The sequence below is a fragment of the Oryx dammah genome, unplaced genomic scaffold (assembly GCF_014754425.2).
Source record: "Oryx dammah isolate SB20612 unplaced genomic scaffold, SCBI_Odam_1.1 HiC_scaffold_5, whole genome shotgun sequence".
Taxonomy (NCBI): Eukaryota; Metazoa; Chordata; class Mammalia; order Artiodactyla; family Bovidae; genus Oryx; species Oryx dammah.
In genome coordinates, this window is record NW_024070189.1 from 60353341 (window position 1) to 60373266 (window position 19926).

A 19926-nucleotide genomic window follows, 5' to 3' on the forward strand; every position below is an offset into this window, starting at 1 on the left:
TTAAGCAGATGGGAATACCAGGCCACCCTATCTGCCTCCTGAGAAATCTGTATGCAAGTCAAGAAGCAACAGTTGGAACCAGAGATGGAACAACAGACTGATTCCAAATTGGGAAAGGAGTACATCAAGGCTGTCCATTGTCACCCTGCTTATTTGACTTATATGCAGAGTATATTATGTGAAATGCTGGACTGCATGAAGCATAAGCTAGAACAAGACTGGGGGAGAAATATTAATAACCTCAGATATGCAGATGACACCACCCTTAAGGTAGAAAGCAAAGAGGAACTAAAGAGCCTCTTGATGAAAGTGAAAGAGGAGAGGGAAAAAGTTATCTTAAAACATTCAAATAAACTAAGATCATGGCAGTCGGTCCCATCACTTCATGCAAATAGATAGGGAAACAATGGAAACAGTGAGGCTTTATTTTCTTGGGCTTCAAAATCACTGCAGATGGTGACTGCAGTCATGAAATTCAAAAACGCTTGCTTCTTGGAAGTAAAACTATGATCAACTCAGCTGCTGCTGCTGCTAAGTCGCTTCAGTTGTGTCCAACTCTGTGTGACCCTATAGACGGCAGCCCACCAGGCTCCTCCATCCCTGGGATTCTCCAGGCAAAAATACTGTTGTGGGTTGCTATTTCCTTCTGCAATGCATGCATGCATGCTAAGTTGCTTCAGTCTTGTCCAACTCTATGCGACCCTATGGACAGCAGCCCACCAGGCTCCTCTGTCCACAGGATTCTCTAGGCAAGAATACTCGAGTGGATTGCCATTTCCTTCTCCATGACCAGCCCAGACAGCAGATTAGAAAGCAGAGGCATTACTTTGCCAATAAAGGTCCGTCTAGTCAAAGCTATGGTTTTTCCAGTAGTCATGTATGGATGTGAGAGTTGGACTATAAAGAAAGCTGAGCACTGAAGAATTGATGCTTTTGAACTGTGGTGTTGGAGAAGACTCTTGAGAGTCCCTTGGATTGGAAAGAGATCCAACCAGTCCATCCTAAAGGAAATCAGTCCTGAATATTCATTGGAAGGACTGATGCTGAAGCTGAAACTCCAATACTTTGGCCACCTGATATGGAGAACTGACTCACTGGAAAAGATCCTGATGCTGGGAAAGATTGAAGGGAGGGGTAGAAGGGGATGACAGAGGATGAGATGGTTGGATGGCATCACCCACTTGAAGGACATGAGTTTGAGCAAGCTCCAGGGAGTTGGTGGACAGGGAAGTGTCTGGCATGCTGCAGTCCATTGGGTCGCAAAGAGTTGGACACGACTGAGGGACTGAACTGAACCGAAAGAGGAAGAACTCACCTGTGGCCATACATCTTACTTCTTAAAAAAAAAAAAAAAATCTATAGAGTATATCAGACATCCTTGCCAGCCACCATACCTCACTGTCATTCAGCGGCAGAGAATCTGCCCAGGAAGTACACTCTATCTTTAGTCCAATCACATCATCCTTAAAGTGCAGGGTAGGGCTCTCTCCCTTCTGCAAATTCTTGCCCTCCCATCTCTAGTTTCCAGTCCATCTTCTCTGTCCACCTTTCCATTCACTCATTCTTCTCTGCCCCGCCCAGAAATCGTGGCTTTGCCCACTCTTTCTCGTTCTAACTTTCCCGCCCCAGTAGTTCTTCGCCAATCGGAGACGTAATTGTCTCTTCCCTCCCGACCTATTAGTGACTTTACGAGAAGGAAGGTTTCTGATTGGTTTTTCTGTAGCAAGAGCTCGCCAATAACAGACAGACTTTTTTGGTTCAGAGGGTCAGGCAGTATTTTCGCTGATGATTGGTTGGGGTGGCCGAGACAGGAAAATGGCTGCGAGCTCCTCTATAGTGTCGGTGGCCGTGACTGCTTCCTCGGTTCCCGTCCTGCCATCCAGCTGCGATTTCTCAAATTTGCGGGAAATTAAAAAGCAGCTGCTACTTATCGCGGGCCTCACCCGGGAGCGGGGCCTCCTGCACAGTAGCAAGTGGTATGATGTCGCGGTCCGAGGGGACCAGGGTTGGATCCTCGGCCTTGGGGGGCTTGGGCTGATTCAGTTTGTGTGGCTGTTCTAGGTCTGCGGAGTTAGCCTTCTCCCTCCCGGCATTGCCTCTGTCTGAGCTGCCGCCGCCGCCGCCTATTACAGAGGTAACGACGTATTCACAGCGAGTGCTCCCCAGCATCAGAAGAGATACTGAGTGCCCTGTCACCAGAGGGGAGCACACTGTTTAGCAGGGATGTTTGTAGAGGGAGTTCAAGCCATTCACAGAGATGGATATTTTAAGCAATTTTATCTGTATGTGTTTGCTAAGCTTGGAAAGACTTGGTGCTCCAACTTAAGCTTTTGGAGGAATTAGTAAATAATGCTTGCTTAAGATTTCAGCCTTTTAGATTTTTACAGCTTAACCTCGACAGTATTCATAACGAGGAGAAGCATCGAAGGTTTTTACAACAGTGCGAAACCGATTTTGGATCCAGACGGTTCAGGGTTCAAATCTCAGCAATACTAGTGACTTTTGACAGTTTACTTAATTAACCTCCTGAGCCACAGTTTCCTCATCAGTGAAATGTATATAATAGTATTTACTTTATGGGGATACTGAGAGAGTTAAATGAGATATGAATACATTTTATGTATGATCTATAGTACATATGTTTACATAGTCTGTGTAGTCTGAAAGATTTGTGTCATAATCCATTGTTTTTCCTGAAGACGCCATTTCTTAATTCCACTGCTGCTCCAACCACAGACACACACACACACACACACACACACACTTAAAAGCAGTAAATATTCATTAATCCAAAAGGTCCAATGCATGACATATATACACTACCATGTGTAAAATATATAGCTAACAGGAAGATGCTGTATAACACAGGGAGCTCCACTCAGTACTCTGTGATAAATAGAGGGATGGTATGGGCAAGTGGGAAGGAGACTCAGAGGGAGGGGATATATGTATACTTCTGGCTGATTCACTGATGTTGTATAACAGAAACTAACACAAAATTATAAAGCAGTTATATTCCAGTAAAAAAAAAAAGTCACACAAAAAATGTATAATGCAAGTGAGAGAGGTGGAAGAAGAAATAAGCAAATGAAGAGTATATGTGAAAAGGGCCACCAGAATCCTAAGCTCGAATGGCCACATTTAGTACATGTTCATCCAATGAAGAAAACATGAATATAATTTTGGTTCCAGTTTTGTGCTGGCAATATTTGGGCAGGAAGGATGAAGAGAAATAAATTATTAAAGTTTTAATCAACTTATCCCTAGAATTTGAGGGAATTGTGTGTTTTTACCTCAAGCATGTATCATTTAATTTTTTTACATAGAGAATGTAGCTGTGTTTTTTGCTTTTACAGTATTAATATGTCAAAACTTGAAGACCAAAAAATACAATTAATTCCACAATATATTGCATTTATGTGGACATTTAAAAGTCTGGAGAAGGAAAGGAATGTCAGATATTAATACTAGATATTTTTCATGACTTTTTTACTTTTTCCTTATATCATATGTGTATTATTGGCTCCATTTTATAGAAGTGAATACTCAGAGAAGCTAAGTAAGTTCCCTACTAACATCTTGAATCCAGGAAGTCAAGGAGTCAGAATTTAAATCTAGGTGCCTAACACTAAAGCATATGCTACTTCCCACTACATTTGTAGAGACAATACAAATGAGTGCTGGTTTAGTTTTTTAAAGTTCTTTCCCCAACTTTTTATTTTGAAAGAATGTACTGTTACCTTACTTCATAAGCTAATAAATAAGTATTGGGTTTGGGAGAGGAGGAAAATAATTATTGTTTTTTACATCTTGAATTTAATAAATATGCTTCTTGGATTTGAACTTTGGTTATCCTGTTCTTAATCACTAACATAAGCTTGTCTTGTCTCTTTTTTAGGAAGATGCCCAGGATATGGATGCTTATACCCTGGCCAAGGCCTACTTTGATGTTAAAGAGTATGATCGGGCAGCACATTTCCTGCATGGCTGCAATAGCAAGAAAGCCTATTTTCTGTACATGTATTCTAGATATCTGGTGAGGGCCGTTTTAAGATGTCATTCAGTTATCAGCGAAGCATCCATGTTTAGAATCCCAATAGAAAAAATTTAATAGGTTAGCAATAGTCTACTTGGTGAATATACTTTATAAATACTTAATAATAATACTTAATAATAAAAATACTTAATAATACTTAATAAGACATCATAAGAAAAGTAAAAATAATGGTATGAAAGAAAATATAAAAATATTGACAATATTCATTATTGATAAAGGCAGGGGGCAGTAGACTATCTATTTCAGGAGTAAAACTTTATATAGTTTTGGCATTGGTTGAAAATCACCTGTGGCTTCGGTTGTGGCTATGGGTGAAATTTGCTGCCCAGAGCCACTAGGAGCCTCAGTTCACCACCCACGCCTCTGTGTGGGGAGGTGAAACCCAGACCCTGACATGTGTGGACTGCTGCTCTGGGCATGTGTGCATGCTGTGTGCTCAGATGCTGTCGTGTCTGACTCTTTGCGACCCCATGAACTGCAGCCTGCTAGGCCCCTCTGTCCATGGGATTACCCAGGCAAAAATATTGCAGTGGGTTGCCATTTCCTCCTCTAGGCGATCTTCCCGACCCAGGGATTGAACTCATGTCTCCTGCTGCTCTGGGCAGATTATGTCAGTTTGAAATACTGTGCCCAAATAATTCTTGAAAAAACTTCACTTGTCCAGTAGAAATACTTCAGTATGTGTACAGGGATATATGTACAGAACTGTTCATTGAAGTATTTTTTGTAGTAGGCAAAAAAATTAAGAACCTAAATAACCATTAGTGAAGAAATTCATTGTTAATTTTTGCCTGAAGTTTTCTTTATTATAATGTTGTGAAATGATCTACTCCAGGATTCTCTTGAGAAGTAAATTCTACTCTAAGCAAGACCCTAGGATTTCCCTGGTGTTGCAGTGGCTAAGACTCTCTGTTCCCAATGCAGGGGCCCTGGGTTCGATCCCTGGTCAAGGAACAGATCCCTCATGCTACAACTAAGGGTTTGCATGCTGCAGCTAAAAATCCCACATACTGCAGCTAAAAGAAAGATCCTGCATGCTGCAACTAAGACCTGCTGTAGCCAAATAAATACATAAATACTTATTTTTTTTAAGCATATTTTTCCCTTCACTTATTTATGTATTTATCTAATGTCAGTATGGACTCAAGGATACCTATTTTTTTTTTAATGGTTTATAATTCATTATTGTACTTTATCGTTTTGGTACTCAAATTATTCCAGATTCGCAGTGGGAGTTCCTAAATAGTTGTTTAAAATTAGTGACCAATAGTAGATTTCATTTTGGACTTGAACGCTTCAGGTCAATTCATGCTGCTAATTTTAGAACTGGTTTCACAATAAACTGAAAAAAGACCTACTTACTGATTTTCTCTTACAGTCTGGAGAAAAGAAGAAGGATGATGAAACAGTTGATAGCCTAGGTATGAATTTCTTTCTCTTACCTTTTGGACTAAAGCAGAAGTTGCAAATTCTAATTCCTGTAGGAGCCAGGCAGGTAATATAAATGTGGGAAGTGGACTGAGGAGAAGTCTGCAAGCTGGAGGGCACAACTGACTGGATGTCACCCAGCTGCCTCTGAGGGCTCCCTTGTGGGAATGTGGGCTTGGTTTTGTCAGGGGCTTTCTTCCCTTGGCCTTACCCTGTTCCCTGCAACCTGAACCTGGAAATTTAGATTTTTAGTTGAGGCTTCTGATATTTAAATATTGATAATTAACTCAAAATTTTAAAAACCTGGTGGACCTAACAGAATATGACTGCAGACCAATTATCAGTTTCAGTTTCTGTAATAAAGTAAATGGACTGTGTAAGATGTCATTGGCCATTGGTGAATGTTGGCTGGAAGTTCCAGTTGTAACTTTGGTTGACGCCAAAGGGATTATCTGAGTCTATGAAATAAAAAGCAGCAGTCTATCCTTAGGTCAGAAACTCTGTCTCTTTCCTAGGCCCTCTGGAAAAAGGTCAAGTGAAAAATGAGGCTCTTAGAGAATTGAGAGTGGAGCTCAGCAAAAAACACCAGGCTCGGGAACTTGATGGCTTTGGCCTTTATCTGTAAGTGTTAGAGTAATTTGGAACTTCTGAGAGAGATTCTTCTGAGTAGAGGGGAGATGTTATTAACTTCTGTGATCATTCCTTTCTTTTCTAGGTACGGTGTGGTGCTTCGAAAGCTGGACTTAGTGAAAGAGGCCATTGATGTGTTTGTGGAGGCTACTCATGTTTTGCCTTTGCACTGGGGAGCCTGGCTAGAACTCTGTAACTTGATTACTGACAAAGAGATGGTAAATTTGAGATGAGCTATATGAAAAATCTTTTGCTTCAAGTCTTATGTAATTCTTTAATAATTGGAGGGGGAGAAAAATTTTGCTAAACTTTTCATTATAGCTACCACTATGCTCTCTCTCCTATGGTCTCTTTCACTGTTGGGATTTAGGTCTTTATTTGAAAGACTAATGTCTAGCTCTTGTTCGGTAGATGCTGTTGGATTTGCATCCAGTTGTGTTAGACTGTCTTTTCATATTCATGCTTTCAGGTTCAAGTTTTACTGTAACTTGTTTTATAGACTAAATGCTATTATAGTTTCCTAATTCCAAAGATGCTATAGGAATAATTTCTCTTAAATCAAGAATTGTATTAAAAGCATATTTAATGTCTCTTCTGAACTTCCATAGGACTCTGTTAAGATTTAGAAATTTGTTAATTAATGAAAGAATGTATATGAAATTGCTTTCTAAACTGCAGTTGTTTTATTAGTCATTGTTAGAGAACAATGTCTACAGAGTTATATACAGAGTTTATTTTTCTGTGCTTCAGTAGTTAATAGAAGCAACAACATACTTCCTTTTGTTGACTCTAAGGGACCAAGGGCTGGGTTGATTTCCCTTAATAATGACACCTGCTACTGAATTTGAGTCTGAAATCTTAATCTTGGTTTACTTCTATTCACTTATCTCTAGCTGCCTACCAGGCTTTCATTGAAAGTTTGTTTAGCTCTGAACTTAAAATATGAAAAACCACATTTCTCATCTTGCCTCTTCAGTTCTCTCTCTTCCTCTCAATGTGATGGACTCTCAGTTGCATCGCTACTTCTCAGAATGTACTCAGTCTGGATGTCTCAAAGTCATATTTTGTCTCTTTCCTTTTTTCATCTCCCTTTCTCTAGTCAGCCATCAGACATTGCCATGGCTTCCTTCTTGTCTGCATCTCTTTCTCTTGGTTCCCTTTGCCATCTTGGTTATCATCTCAAAACTAGATTACTTAAAAGGAATAAATACTTTCTATCTAGCTTTCCTACTTTTGTACTTCCATTTCCAAGCTATCCTACATACTGTTTCCAAACTTATCTTAAAGCACTCATGTCATCATGTCATTCTCTTAACAAAAATTGCAGTGTTTTCACATTGCATCCCATTTCTGGTTGTAGCATAGCACCCACTCTTAGTTCAGTCTTTTTTTTTTTTTACAGCTTCCCAACACATAGCCTCTCCGCAAACTGAACCAGTTGTCTCATCCTGTTTACCTACACTCGTGACTTTTTCCTCTGTTGTTATCCTTACCTAGAATGTTGTCTTTTTTCTCTTCCTCTCCCTTTTTTTATTCAGTTTTCTACCCATCCTCCAAGACTCACCTCAAATCCTATCTTTTTGAAGCTAGACCATTCTTCCCTATTCCCCCTATTATGTTTGTGAGTCCTATTCACTTAATCGAATAGCATCTCAGGTGGTGCTAGTGCTAAGGAACCTGCCTATCAATGTAGGAGACAGAAGAGATGCGGGTTTGATCCCTGGGTTGGGAAGATCCCTGGAGGAGGAAATGGCAACCCACTCCAATGTTCTTGCCTGGAGAATCCCATGGACAGAGGAGCCTGGTAGGCTGCAAACCATAAGGTTGCAGACTTCAACTTGACTGAAGTGACTGGATACACACACACACCTGTTCATTATTAGGTGCTCTAATAAAATTTTGGTGATAAATTCTTGTAGAAAATAAAGATAGTTCCTTGATGTTCATTTGGGGGAGAGGTCAAAGTATATTAAGTATCTCCCTTTCTCTCCTGCTGCCAGCTGAAGTTCCTGTCTTTGCCAGACACCTGGATGAAAGAGTTTTTTCTGGCCCATATATACACAGAGTTGCAGTTGATAGAGGAGGCCCTGCAAAAGTATCAGAATCTCATTGATGTGGGCTTCTCTAAGAGCTCATATATTGTTTCCCAAATTGCAGTTGCCTATCACAATATCAGAGGTGAGTGAAGAAGGATAGTGAAGTACCATCAAATCCTGAAGGTAGCACTGTATTATTTTCTGAACTCTGTCTTATTTCTGCAGATATTGACAAAGCCCTCTCTATTTTTAATGAGCTAAGGAAACAAGACCCTTACAGGATTGAAAATATGGACACATTCTCCAACCTTCTTTATGTCAGGGTGAGCTGCTTCCTTTGCTTGGACTTGATTAAGCTCTTGTGCTTTGAATCTCCTGGGTTGGATTATCACCTCATAGCATTAGATACAAGAAAAATAAGGGTTTCTTTTTCATGCTTAGATCATCTTTCTTTTTTTTCAGAGCATGAAATCTGAGTTGAGTTATCTGGCTCACAACCTCTGTGAGATTGATAAATATCGTGTAGAAACATGCTGTGTAATTGGTAAGAGTCATTTTTTTCTTTCAAGATTTATCTTTATTGTAAGTAATCCAAATAACAACAATATAAAAGTATCAAAAAAAAAGGAGGGGGGCCAGTAATCTGGCAGTCCAGTGATTAGGACTCTGAGATTCCACTGCAGGGGGCATGGATTCAACCTCTGGTCAAAGAATTGGGAGCCTGCCCAAAATAAAAGTGTCAAAGGTAATAAAATTATATACAGTAGAATGTCAAGGATCACTGTAATCCCACTCCCAAGACTGTTTGGTGGATACAACTCCAGAATATTTTTCTGTGTAAATAGTAAAGATGGTGTATGTGTAGGTATGATTATTTACAAAAATTGTGTCATTATATACACTGCTTTGTAATGTCCTTTTTTTTTAACCTAAAATATATCTTTTTCCATCTTTTCATGGTATTACATCTAGAGTTGTATTATTTATGATGGCTATGTAATATTTATTATATTGATGTGCTTTTTTAAAATTTAATTAACTTTCTATTGTGTAAGTTGTGGCTAGTGTTTCTCTTCAAGAAAGTTAGAGATACCAAGGGAATATTTCATGCAAAGATGGGCACAATAAAAGACAGAAACGGTATGGACCTAACAGAAGCAGAAGCTATTACGAAGAGGTGGCAAGAATACACAGAAGAACTATACAAAAGAGATCTTCACGACCCAGATAATCACGATGGTGTGATCACTCACCTAGAGCCAGACATCCTGGAATGTGAGATCAAGTGGGCCTTACTTGAAGCATCACTACGAATAAAACTACTGGAGGTGATGGAATTCCAATTGAGCTATTTCAAATCCTAAAAGATGATGCTGTGAAAGTGCTGTGCTCAATAGGCCAGCAAATTTGGAAAAGTCAGCAGTGGCCACAGGACTTTAAAAAGTCAGTTTTCATTCCATTCCCAAACAAATGCAGTGCCAGAGTATGTTCAAACTACCACACAGTTGGACTCATCTCACATGCTAGCAAAGTAATGCTGAAAATTCTCCAAGTGAGGCTTCAACAGTATGTGAACCAAGAACTTCCAGATGTTCAAGCTGGATTTAGAAAAGGCAGAGGAACCAGAGATCAAATGGCCGACATCTGTTGGATCATAGAAAAAGCAAGGGAATTCCGGAAAAGCATCTACTTCTGCTTTATTGACTACGCCAAAGCTTTTGACTGTGTGGATCACAACAAACTGGAAAATTCTTCAAGAGATGGGAATACCAGACCACCTTAACTGCCTCCAGAGAAATCTGTATGCAGGTCAAGAAGCAACAGTTAGAACCAGACGTGGAATGACAGACTGGTTCCAAATTTGTAAAGGAATACGTCAAGGCTGTATATTGTCACCCTGCTTATTCAACTTTTATGGAGGGTACATCATGTGAAATGCCAGGCTGGATGAAGCACAAGCTGGAGTCAAGATTGCTGGGGAAAACATCAATAACCTCAGATATGCAGATGACACCACCCTTATGGCAGAAAGCAAAGAGGAACTAAAGAGCCTTTTGATGAAAGTGAAAGAGGAGAGTGAAAAAGCTGGCTTAAAACTCAACATTCCAAAAACTAAGATCATGGCATCCGGTCCCATCACTTGTGGCAAATAGATGTGGAAACAGTGGCTGACTTTATTTTGGGGGGCTCTAATATCACTGCAGATGGTGATTGCAGCCATGAAATTAAAAGACACTTTCTCCTTGGAAGGAAAGTTATGAGCAACCTAGACAGCATATTCAAAAGCAGAGACATTACTTTGCTGACTAAGGTCCGTCTAGTCAAGGCTATGGTTTTTCCTGTGGTCATGTATGGATGTGAGAGTTGGACTATAAAGAAAGCTGAGTGCAGAAGAATTGATGCTTTTGAACTGTGGTGTTAGAGAAGACTCTTGGGAGTCCCTTGGACTGCAAGGAGATCCAACCAGTCCATCTTAAAGGAGATCAGTCCTGGGTGTTCATTGGAAGGACTGATGTTGAAGCTGAAACTCCAGTACTTTGGCCACCTGATGCGAAGATCTGACTCATTTGAAAAGACCCTGATGCTGGGAAAGACTGAGGGCAGGAGGAGAAGGGGATGCCAGAGGATGAGATGGTTGGATGGCATCACCGACTCAAAGGACATGAGTTTGGGTGGACCCTGGGAGTTGTTGATGGACAGGGAGGCCTGGCGTGCTGCGGTTCATGGGGTTGCAAAGAGTTGGACATGACTGAGCGACTGAACTGAATTGAACTGGACTACAAGGAGATCAAACCAGTCAAGGAAATCAATCCTGAATATTTATTGGAAGGACTGATGCTGAAGCTGAAACTCCAATACCTTGGCCACCTGATGTGAAGAACTAACTTATTGAAAAAGACCTTGATGCTGGCAAAGATTGAAGGCAGGAGAAGGGGATGACAGAGGATGAGATGGTTGGATGACATTACCAACTAGATGGACATGAGTTTGAGCAAGCTCTGGGAGTTGGTGATGGACAGGGAAGACTGGTGCACTGTAGTCCATGGGGTCACAAAGATTCAGACACAACTGAGTGACTGAACTGACTGGGTGTTTGTTAATATATAAAAATTACTTTAGGAAACATCTTTATGTATGCATTTATTTTGTTTGTTTATGCAACTGTTTCTTTTTCAATTTTAATTTTTATTTTTTACTTTTGTTACACTAGGTCTTTGTTGCTCTTCATGGACTTTCTCTAGTTGTGGCGAGCAGAAGCTACTCTTTGTGGTGCACTGGCTTCTCATTGTGGTGGCTTCTCTTGTTGTGAAACACAGGCTCTAGTTGCAGAGGCTTTAGTAGTTATAGCACATGAGTTCAGTAGTTATGGCTCGCCGGCTCTAGAGCACAGGCTCAATAGTTGTGGCACATGGGCTTAGTTGCTCCTCGGCATGTGGGATCTTCCTAGATCAGGGATTGAACCCATTTCCCCTCCGCTGGCAGGCAGATTCTTATCCATCGTACTACCACGGAAGTCTTTTATGCAACTCTTTCTGTGTAATAGGTTCCTTGCAGTGAAATGCTGGATCAAAAGGGTGTGCATTTTAAACTTACTAATATTACTAAAATGTTCTTAAGAATTTCCAATTCTATGAAAAAAAAATGAGATTACCTCTTTTTGCTATACAAGAGTGTCTCAAGCTTGGCTCTGTTGACAGTTTTGGTTTTAATTTCTTTTTCGGGAGGCTGTCCTAAACACTGGGGCTTCCCCGGTGGCTCAGTGGTAAAGAATCCACCTGCTAGTGCAAGAGCCTTGGGAGATACATGTTCATTTCCTGGGTTGGGAAGGTCCCTCGGAGAAAGAAATGGCAACCCACTCCAGTATTCTTGCCAGGATAGTTCCATGGACAAAGGAGCCTGGCAGGTTACAGTCCATGGGGTCACAAAGAGTGGACACGCCTGAGCGACTGAGCGCACATGCATGTCCTGTACACTGCAGGGTGTCAGCAGTGTATCCAGCTTCTAACCACTCGGTGTCAGTAACCTCCTGGCAGGTGGGACAACCAAAAATGTTTGCAGGTAAAGCCAAATAACCTCTTGGGGTTAGAATCATCCTCCACTGAGAACTGTGGTCCCATGTATTTGGTCACCCTAGTGTAGCGTGATAATCAGTTGACACAAAATGATGAATGGCCACTCTTGGATAAAAGTAACCTTGGTTGTTTGTGATTGAAAGCCCAAGTTTCCTGGAGATGAAAGACCTTGTTCCTGGGTCTTTGGTGATATGGCACTGAGATCATTGTTATTAATAAAGTGATAGAATTTCAGTTTAGTCATTCAGTAAGTATTTTTAGACCTTGAAGAAGTTGTAGTCTAGTATGGAAAAGAAACATTAAAAAAAAAAAATCCTAGACCCAGGTTTGATCCATAGGTTGGGAAGTTCCTCTGGAGAAGGGAATGGCAACCCACTCCAGTGTTCTTGTCTGGAATCCCATGGATAGAGGAGCCTAGTGGGCTACAGTCTGTGGGATTGCAGAGTTGGACACAACTGAGCAACTAATAATAAAACAACAATGGAAACATAGGTAAGAGGAACAGATGATCTTTTCAATGTCAGAGCATTATGAATGAAGCATTAAGTCCATTAAGGTGAGGATGGACTTCCAGTTTATTCAGAAAACACCCTTTCAACATATTCTGAATACCAGGTACTATAATTTGTGTTGCAGTACATACCCCATTACCTACTGAGGAAGATCAGTAAGAAACAATGATATAGTGGGTTGAGTGTTATGATTGAAGTAAACATAGGATACAAAGAGAGTACATAGGACAGATAGCTAGCTAATCCAGTCTGATTAGGGAAGGCATCTTGAGAAGGTGAGATCTGAAGGAATGAGAGTTGACTAAGGGGGAAGATGGATTGACTTGGGAGGGGTATTGCAGTGCAGAGGCACTGAAGTGAAACAGACAGTGATCCTGAAGTACTGTGTGGGAGGAGGGAATGTACAAAAGGGGCCAGATCTTGAAGAGCCTTTTATGCTTTGCCAGAAGTTTGGATTTTATTCTTAAGGCAGGAGAAGCCTTCTGATGGATTTTAGACCAGACAGTGATAAACTTTTTCAGATTTTCATTTTCAAATGATAACTGGAGACTGTACTGGGAAGATTAGCAAAAGGGTAAGACTAGATGCAGGAAGACCAACAAGGAGGCTTTTGCAATAAACCAGTCTAGAGATGAGCCCAAGCTGAGGTATTGGCAGGAGGAATGAAGAGAGGTGATTAGACTTAGAAGATGTTTAGGAATTAGAACAAATAGAAATTGATGAATGGGTAACTAGATTTACAACAGTGTCCTCTACCTGAAGAAAGGAAATATAAGTAGGGGAGATACTGCTCTTTTTTACCCTACTAACTTAAAACCAGTTAAAATCAAAGGAGACATACATATGAAGAGTAATGCTTTAGGAGTTTCTGGGTTTTTATTTATTTATTGTTTGGCTGTGCCACACAGTTTATGGGATCTTAGTTCCCCTAGCGGAAAAGGCACTGGCAACCCACTCCAGTACTCTTGCCTGGAAAATCCCATGGATGGAGGAGCCTGGTAGGCTGCAGTCCATGGGGTTGCTAAGAGTTGGACACGACTGAGCGACTTCACTTTCACTTTTCACTTTCATGCATTAGAGAAGGAAATGGTAGCCCACTCCAGTGTTCTTTCCTGGAGAATCCCAGGGACGAATGAGCCTGGAGGGCTGCCGTCTCTGGGGTTGCACAGAGTCGGACATGACTGAAGTGACTTAGCAGCAGCAGCAGTTCCCCTAGCAGGGTTTAAAGCCAGGCCTTTGGCAGTGAGAGCAAGGAGTCCTAACTACTGGACTACGAATTCCCATCTGTTTTTGAAAATAATTGTTTGATTGGTAAACTTTTTAAATTTATTTTTATTTTTGTTAAACTTCTTAATGAACTATTTTTGTTTTCTCTTCAGTATATCTGTGCATGCATATATGCTCAGTATATGCGTATATACTCTTTGCAAACCCTTGAACTGTGGCCCACCAGGCGCCTTCGTCCATTGTATTCTCTCAGCAAGAATACTGGAGTGGGTTGCCATTTCCTCCTCCAGGGAATCTTCCTGACCCAGGGGTCAAACTGGCATCTCCTGCATTGCAGATAGATGCTTTACTGCTGAGCCATCCTGTCCTTTGCCCCCAGTATATCTGTAATGCCTAACAAAGTTCCTAACATGTGGTCAATAAATGTTTGTTGAATTCAGCCCACCTATTTTAAGAATAAGGAACGTTAGATAAGATAAAAAGTATATTTCAGCTTCCATATTATAGCCAATTCAGAGGAAGTGAAAGGAGTAAAAAGGGTGGAGAGAGAAGAAACTTGAGGACCTGAAAGAGAATGAAACAATAGAGTGATGAATAGAGTGATGGCAAGAAACCCCTACTTATTTATTTGTTGCTTCTGATTTTATGTCTTGATGTGAGTGGAATGCTTCCTTTTGCATCTTTTCTGGAGTTCTAGTCTCTGAAGGCAGCTTTACACATACACACACACACACACACACATATATATATAATGAATATATATATATATATATATGTATATTACTGTGTAGCATGGTGAAGATTTAGACTCTGGAACCAAACTGCCCAAGTTTAACTCTTGGTTTTGCTATTCACTAGCTGTGTGACAGTGGATTTAAATTCTCATCCATAAAGGGATTTATCAGTAGAACTTTTTCCTATGTGTTTGTTTTAAGGATTAAGTAAATTAATAACATACAAAGCACTTATAACAATGTTAAGTTGCCCAGCACATTGTAATTATACAGTACATTGTAGCTGTTCCAACTGGTCAGAAAAGCTCATCTACTTAATCTTTGCACAGTTCAGTTCAGTTCAGTCACTCAGTCATGTCCGACTCTTTGCGACCCCATAAATTGCAGCACGCCAGGCCTCCCTGTCCATCACCAACTCCCAGAGTTCACTCAGACTCACGTCCATCGAGTCAGTGATGCCATTCAGCCATCTCATCCTTGGTTGTCCCCTTCTTCTCCTGCCCCCAATCCCTTGCCTATTCTGACTTACTTAGTATCTCTTGTGTCATCCCGACTCCTTTAGTAGTTAAAGCTTATACTCCTGCTACCACTGCTTCACTTCTATTCTATTACAGAAGTTAACCCTTGGACAGTCTGCTTAAAGTTTGGTTATTTTTCTGTATCTAGTTCTGAGTCAGTGGCAGAAGCAAAGGTATCTTTGTATACATAAAGACCTCCCATCTTTTTTCCCAAGCGAATATCAACTTGAATGATCTTATGTAATACAGACAGTTGTTATAAATGATTTCTCCTGAATCAAACTGACACCTGAATCTAGACAAATTTAAAAAAAAAAGACAAACACATATATAGAAAACAAGTATTACTTGTTTTTTACCAGAGTGGAATCATAAAATTTCTCACAATTTGCTTTTTCCATTTGACAGTTTATCATGATCTCTGTAAGTTAGTATATGTATATATCTAAATCCATCCTTTTATTTAGTTTATGCTCATACAGTTTTTACATAAAGAAGGTGGTTCCCCCCCACCCCACTGCACCCTTCATCCTTTAAAATACTTGTGTTAGCATGTTCCAGTACCACATGAAAAATATACATACATATATGTGGGGTTTGGGCTTCCCTGGTGGCTCAGTGGTAAAGAATCCACCCGCCAGTGCTGGAGAGGCGGGTTCAATCCCTGTGTGAGGAAGATCCCCTGGAGAAGGAAATGACAATCCACTCCAGTATTTTTGCCTGGGAAGTCCCATGGATAGGGGAGCCTGGTGGGCTACAGACCATGGGGTCATAAAAGAGTCGAACACGACTTAGTGACTAAACAACAACAACAATGCAGGGTTTAATGGGCTGTTTGGTTACAAAAATAGGATCATATTGTACCCATTTCTCTGCATTTTACTTTTCTCATTCAACACTATCTCCTGAGAAATCATTCAGAAGACTTGGTATATCTCTAATTTTTTTTCTTCTTTTTAAAATAATTGAGGTATAGTTGATTACAGTATTATATTGGTTTCAGATATATACCACAGTGATTCTATATTTTTTCTGTACAGATGATCATATAATTTTTATTTTTCATTTTGTTAATGTGCTATATATCACATTGATTAATTTGCAGGTATTGAACCATCCATGCATCCCTGGGATGAATCCCACTTGATCATGATATATGATCCTTTTAATGTATTATTGAAATCAGTTTGCAAATACTTTGAGGACTTTTTTGTCTGTGATCATTAATGATATTGGCTTGTAATTTTCTTTTTTTGAGATATCTTTGGTTTTGGTATCCAGGTGATGCTGGCTTTGTGGAATGAGTTTGGAAATATTCCTTCCTCTGTAATTTTTGGGAATAATTTGAAAAAACAATTGTTAGCTCTTTTCTAAATGTTTGATAAAATTCATCTGTGAAGCCATCTGGTCCCAGACTTTTGTATGTTGGGAGTTTTTTTTATTACTCATTCAGTTTTATTACTGGTAATTGGTCTGTTTATATTTTCTATTCTGTTTTAATTTTTGGAGATTATATATTTCTAGGAATATGTCCATTTCTTCTAGGTTGTCCATTTTATTGGTATATATTAAAGATAGCTTTATTAAGGGATAATTTGTATACCATAAAATTTACCCATTTTAAGTTTACAGTTCATTGAGTTTTTGCTAACTTATTAAGTTGTGTAACCATAATTATAATCCAGTTTAGAAAATTCTGTCATAACCCAAAATTCTCTTGAGTCTACTTGCAGTCAGTCCTACTCCCATCCCCAGCAGATCTGCCTTCTGAGTGTGCAGTTTTGCCTTTTCTAGAAATTTTAAATGGAATCTTGGAATATTTAGTCTTATTATGTGGCTTTTTTCACAGAGCTGTTTTTTGAGGTTTGTCCATGTTGTAGCATATGTCAGTAGTTCTTTTCTTTTTACTGTCAAGAAGTATTTCATTGTCTGGATATATACCACATTTCATTTATGCATTTACTAGTTGGGACAAGTCAGATGGTCTTTATTCCCTTTCTTCAAATACATTTTTAAATAGAATCCTAAAATCTTTCATATACTCTTTTTAAGACCAGTGATAATAGAACTTCCTTGATTCTTGTGGAAGAGAGGAGTTCAGAGTTCTACATTTTTAACCTTTCAGGTACTTCCTTAGGGACCTTGGAAGATAGTTGGAAAACTACCAATCTGAAGCATACTCTAGGAATATCTTACCCTTTGTTAAGAAAATATATGTATAAATGCTAATATCCAGAGGAAATAAAGTGAAGAAAACCTTTGTGGTGTTAGGAAACACTTTTTTAAAAAAAAACAGAATATGTGATCAAATGTATTTTCCAAGGAAATGATGATATTGCCTATACAATTTGGCTTTTCTGCAAGGACTTTGGGGGAATGAGTTCATGCCTACCTTGTGAAATGCTGCCTATTTTAGTGACTTATTTTAATCTTTTTAGTTGTTCACATATTTTTTTTTTCCAATCAGGCAATTATTATAGTTTGCGTTCTCAACATGAGAAAGCAGCCTTGTATTTCCAGAGAGCCTTGAAATTGAATCCTCGGTATCTTGGGGCCTGGACGCTGATGGGACATGAGTACATGGAAATGAAGAATACATCTGCTGCTATTCAGGCTTATAGGTAAGGTTTTAGTTGGAGGGTGAGGTGGAGCAGATTGTTGTGATTTTAGGAACCTCTGGGAAGATCACCTGGAGAAGGAAATGACTTCCCACTCTAGTTTTCTTGCCCATGGATAGAGGAGCCTAACAGGCTACAGTCCGTGGGGTCCAAAGAGAGTCGGACACAACTGAGCAACTAACACTTTCACTTTATTGAGTCTGCAAGTCGCTAACTTTGATTCTGCCTCCTTACCAGTTTTTTCTTCCATTTCTTAGGCATGCTATTGAGGTCAATAAGCGGGACTACAGAGCCTGGTATGGCCTTGGGCAGACCTATGAAATCCTTAAGATGCCGTTTTATTGCCTTTATTATTATAGACGGGCCCACCAGCTTCGGTAAGTCTGACCACCACCTGATGATATGTTTGTTGTGGGAAGCGCTGACACTTTTCTTTCTCTTTGGATAGCTACTGAAGAATCACAGTGAATGGTTTTGACTTTTGGAGACCTAAGTTTAAACATGCCATATGTTGTTTGGTCATTTTTATGTAGTGTATTCTACTAATATGTTAATAGCATAACTGTGGGGACTTCCCTGGTGGTCTGGTGGTCAAGAATCCGCCTTGTAATACAGGGGATGTGGGTTCGATCTGTGGTTGGAGAACTAAGATCCCACATGCTGTGGAGCGCAGGCGCCACAACTACTGAGCCTATGCATCACAACTTGAGTCCCTGCACTGCCGTGAGAGATCCTGCATGATGCAACGAAGACCCCCCCGTGCTGCAACGAAGACCCAAGGCAACCTAAGTAGTTAATTAATTTTAAAAGTAGTATAATTGTGAACATAAAATAATATATGAAGTATTGGATTAAAGCCCATTCCTTTCATGGGTTTGAAACAGTTGTGGTGGTGGTTCCTCAAGGGAGGACTTCAGTTATCTTTAAAGTCTTTGCTCAGATTTCCTATTTCTCGTTCCTCACAGGCCCAATGATTCTCGTATGCTGGTTGCTTTAGGAGAATGTTATGAGAAACTTAATCAACTAGTGGAAGCCAAAAAGGTACCTGAAATTGGGTTCTGGAGAATTTATGTGGAAACCTAATGTTTGGATGAGGGGTCGAGCTATTGGTGCTTAATTTTCCTTCATTTGTATCTGTCTACATAGGGAAGTCTGAATATTTATAGGCTCATAGTGTGTATAAAGCAAAGCAAGGCTGACATAGTGGGAATGTTAATATGTAGCCTGGACCTCAGATCTAGTAAAAATGCTTTGTATTCTCTAAGTCTGAACTTCAGGGACTTGCGTGAGTCATGGCACATGGGCAGTGGTTGAAGTGACTAGTTTATTTCTTTATTGACAGTGCTATTGGAGAGCTTATGCCGTGGGAGATGTGGAAAAGATGGCTCTGGTGAAACTGGCAAAGTGAGTGAAAGAGTGAAATGTTAGTTATATTTCTGTTGGCTTCTCTGGTAGGTGGATCCTGCATGTTCTAGAGCCTCTTATCCATCATCTACATGAATGAGGGGATGTTCAGTTCAGTTGCTCAGTCGTGTCCAAATCTTTGTGACCCCATGGACTTTAGCACGCTGGGCCTCCCTCTCCATCACCGACTCCCGGAGTTTCGTCAAGCTCAGGTCCATCGAGTCGGTGGTGCCATCCAACCATCTCATCCTCTGTCGTCCCTTTCTCCTCCCACCTTTAATCTTTCCCAGCATCAGGGTCTTTTCAAATGTGTCAGTTCTTCACATCAGGTGGCCAAAGTATTGGAGTTTCAGCTTCAGCATCAGTTCTTCCAATGAATATTCAGGACTGATTTATTTTAGGATTGACTGGTTGGATCTCCTTGTAGTCCAAGGGACTCTCTCAAGAGTCTTCTCCAGCACCACAGTTCTGGAGCATTAATTCTTTGGCGCTCAGCTTTCTTTATGGTCCAGCTCTCACATCCATACATGACTACTGGGAAAACCATAGCTCTGACTAGACTTTGTTGGCAAAGTAATGTCTCTGCTTTTTAATATGCTGTCTAGGTTGTTCATAACTTTTCTTCCAAGGAGCAAGCATCTTTTAATTTCATGGCTGCAGTCACCATCTGCAGTGATTTTCGAGCACCC

The 19926-nt window shown here is 40.1% G+C and overlaps 1 protein-coding gene and 1 non-coding gene across 4 annotated transcripts in view; both read left to right on the plus strand.

The window, feature by feature from the left end:
• The first annotated feature begins 1778 nt into the window (after window positions 1-1778).
• The window catches only part of CDC23 (cell division cycle 23), a 28521-nt gene continuing 10373 nt past the window's right edge, over window positions 1779-19926 (plus strand). For 2 of the 3 annotated variants that reach the window (XR_005721036.1, XM_040240014.1), the window contains exons 1-13: window positions 1794-1976; window positions 2062-2134; window positions 3899-4036; window positions 5436-5478; window positions 6001-6106; window positions 6201-6333; window positions 8116-8293; window positions 8377-8474; window positions 8614-8695; window positions 17683-17836; window positions 18091-18210; window positions 18799-18874; window positions 19176-19237. Coding sequence is in view for 2 of the 3 variants with exons in the window: in XM_040240014.1 (XP_040095948.1) it covers window positions 1816-1976; window positions 2062-2134; window positions 3899-4036; window positions 5436-5478; window positions 6001-6106; window positions 6201-6333; window positions 8116-8293; window positions 8377-8474; window positions 8614-8695; window positions 17683-17836; window positions 18091-18210; window positions 18799-18874; window positions 19176-19237 (1424 nt within the window). In the remaining variant the exon portion in view is untranslated. Of the gene's footprint in view, window positions 1977-2061; window positions 2135-3898; window positions 4037-5435; window positions 5479-6000; window positions 6107-6200; window positions 6334-8115; window positions 8294-8376; window positions 8475-8613; window positions 8696-17682; window positions 17837-18090; window positions 18211-18798; window positions 18875-19175; window positions 19238-19926 lie in introns of all 3 variants that reach the window. The other variant, XM_040240013.1, reaches the window with a different exon arrangement.
• Window positions 4329-4455, plus strand: LOC120864952. Its single transcript, XR_005721291.1, has one exon. It is a non-coding gene; the product is annotated as a small nucleolar RNA ACA64 (small nucleolar RNA).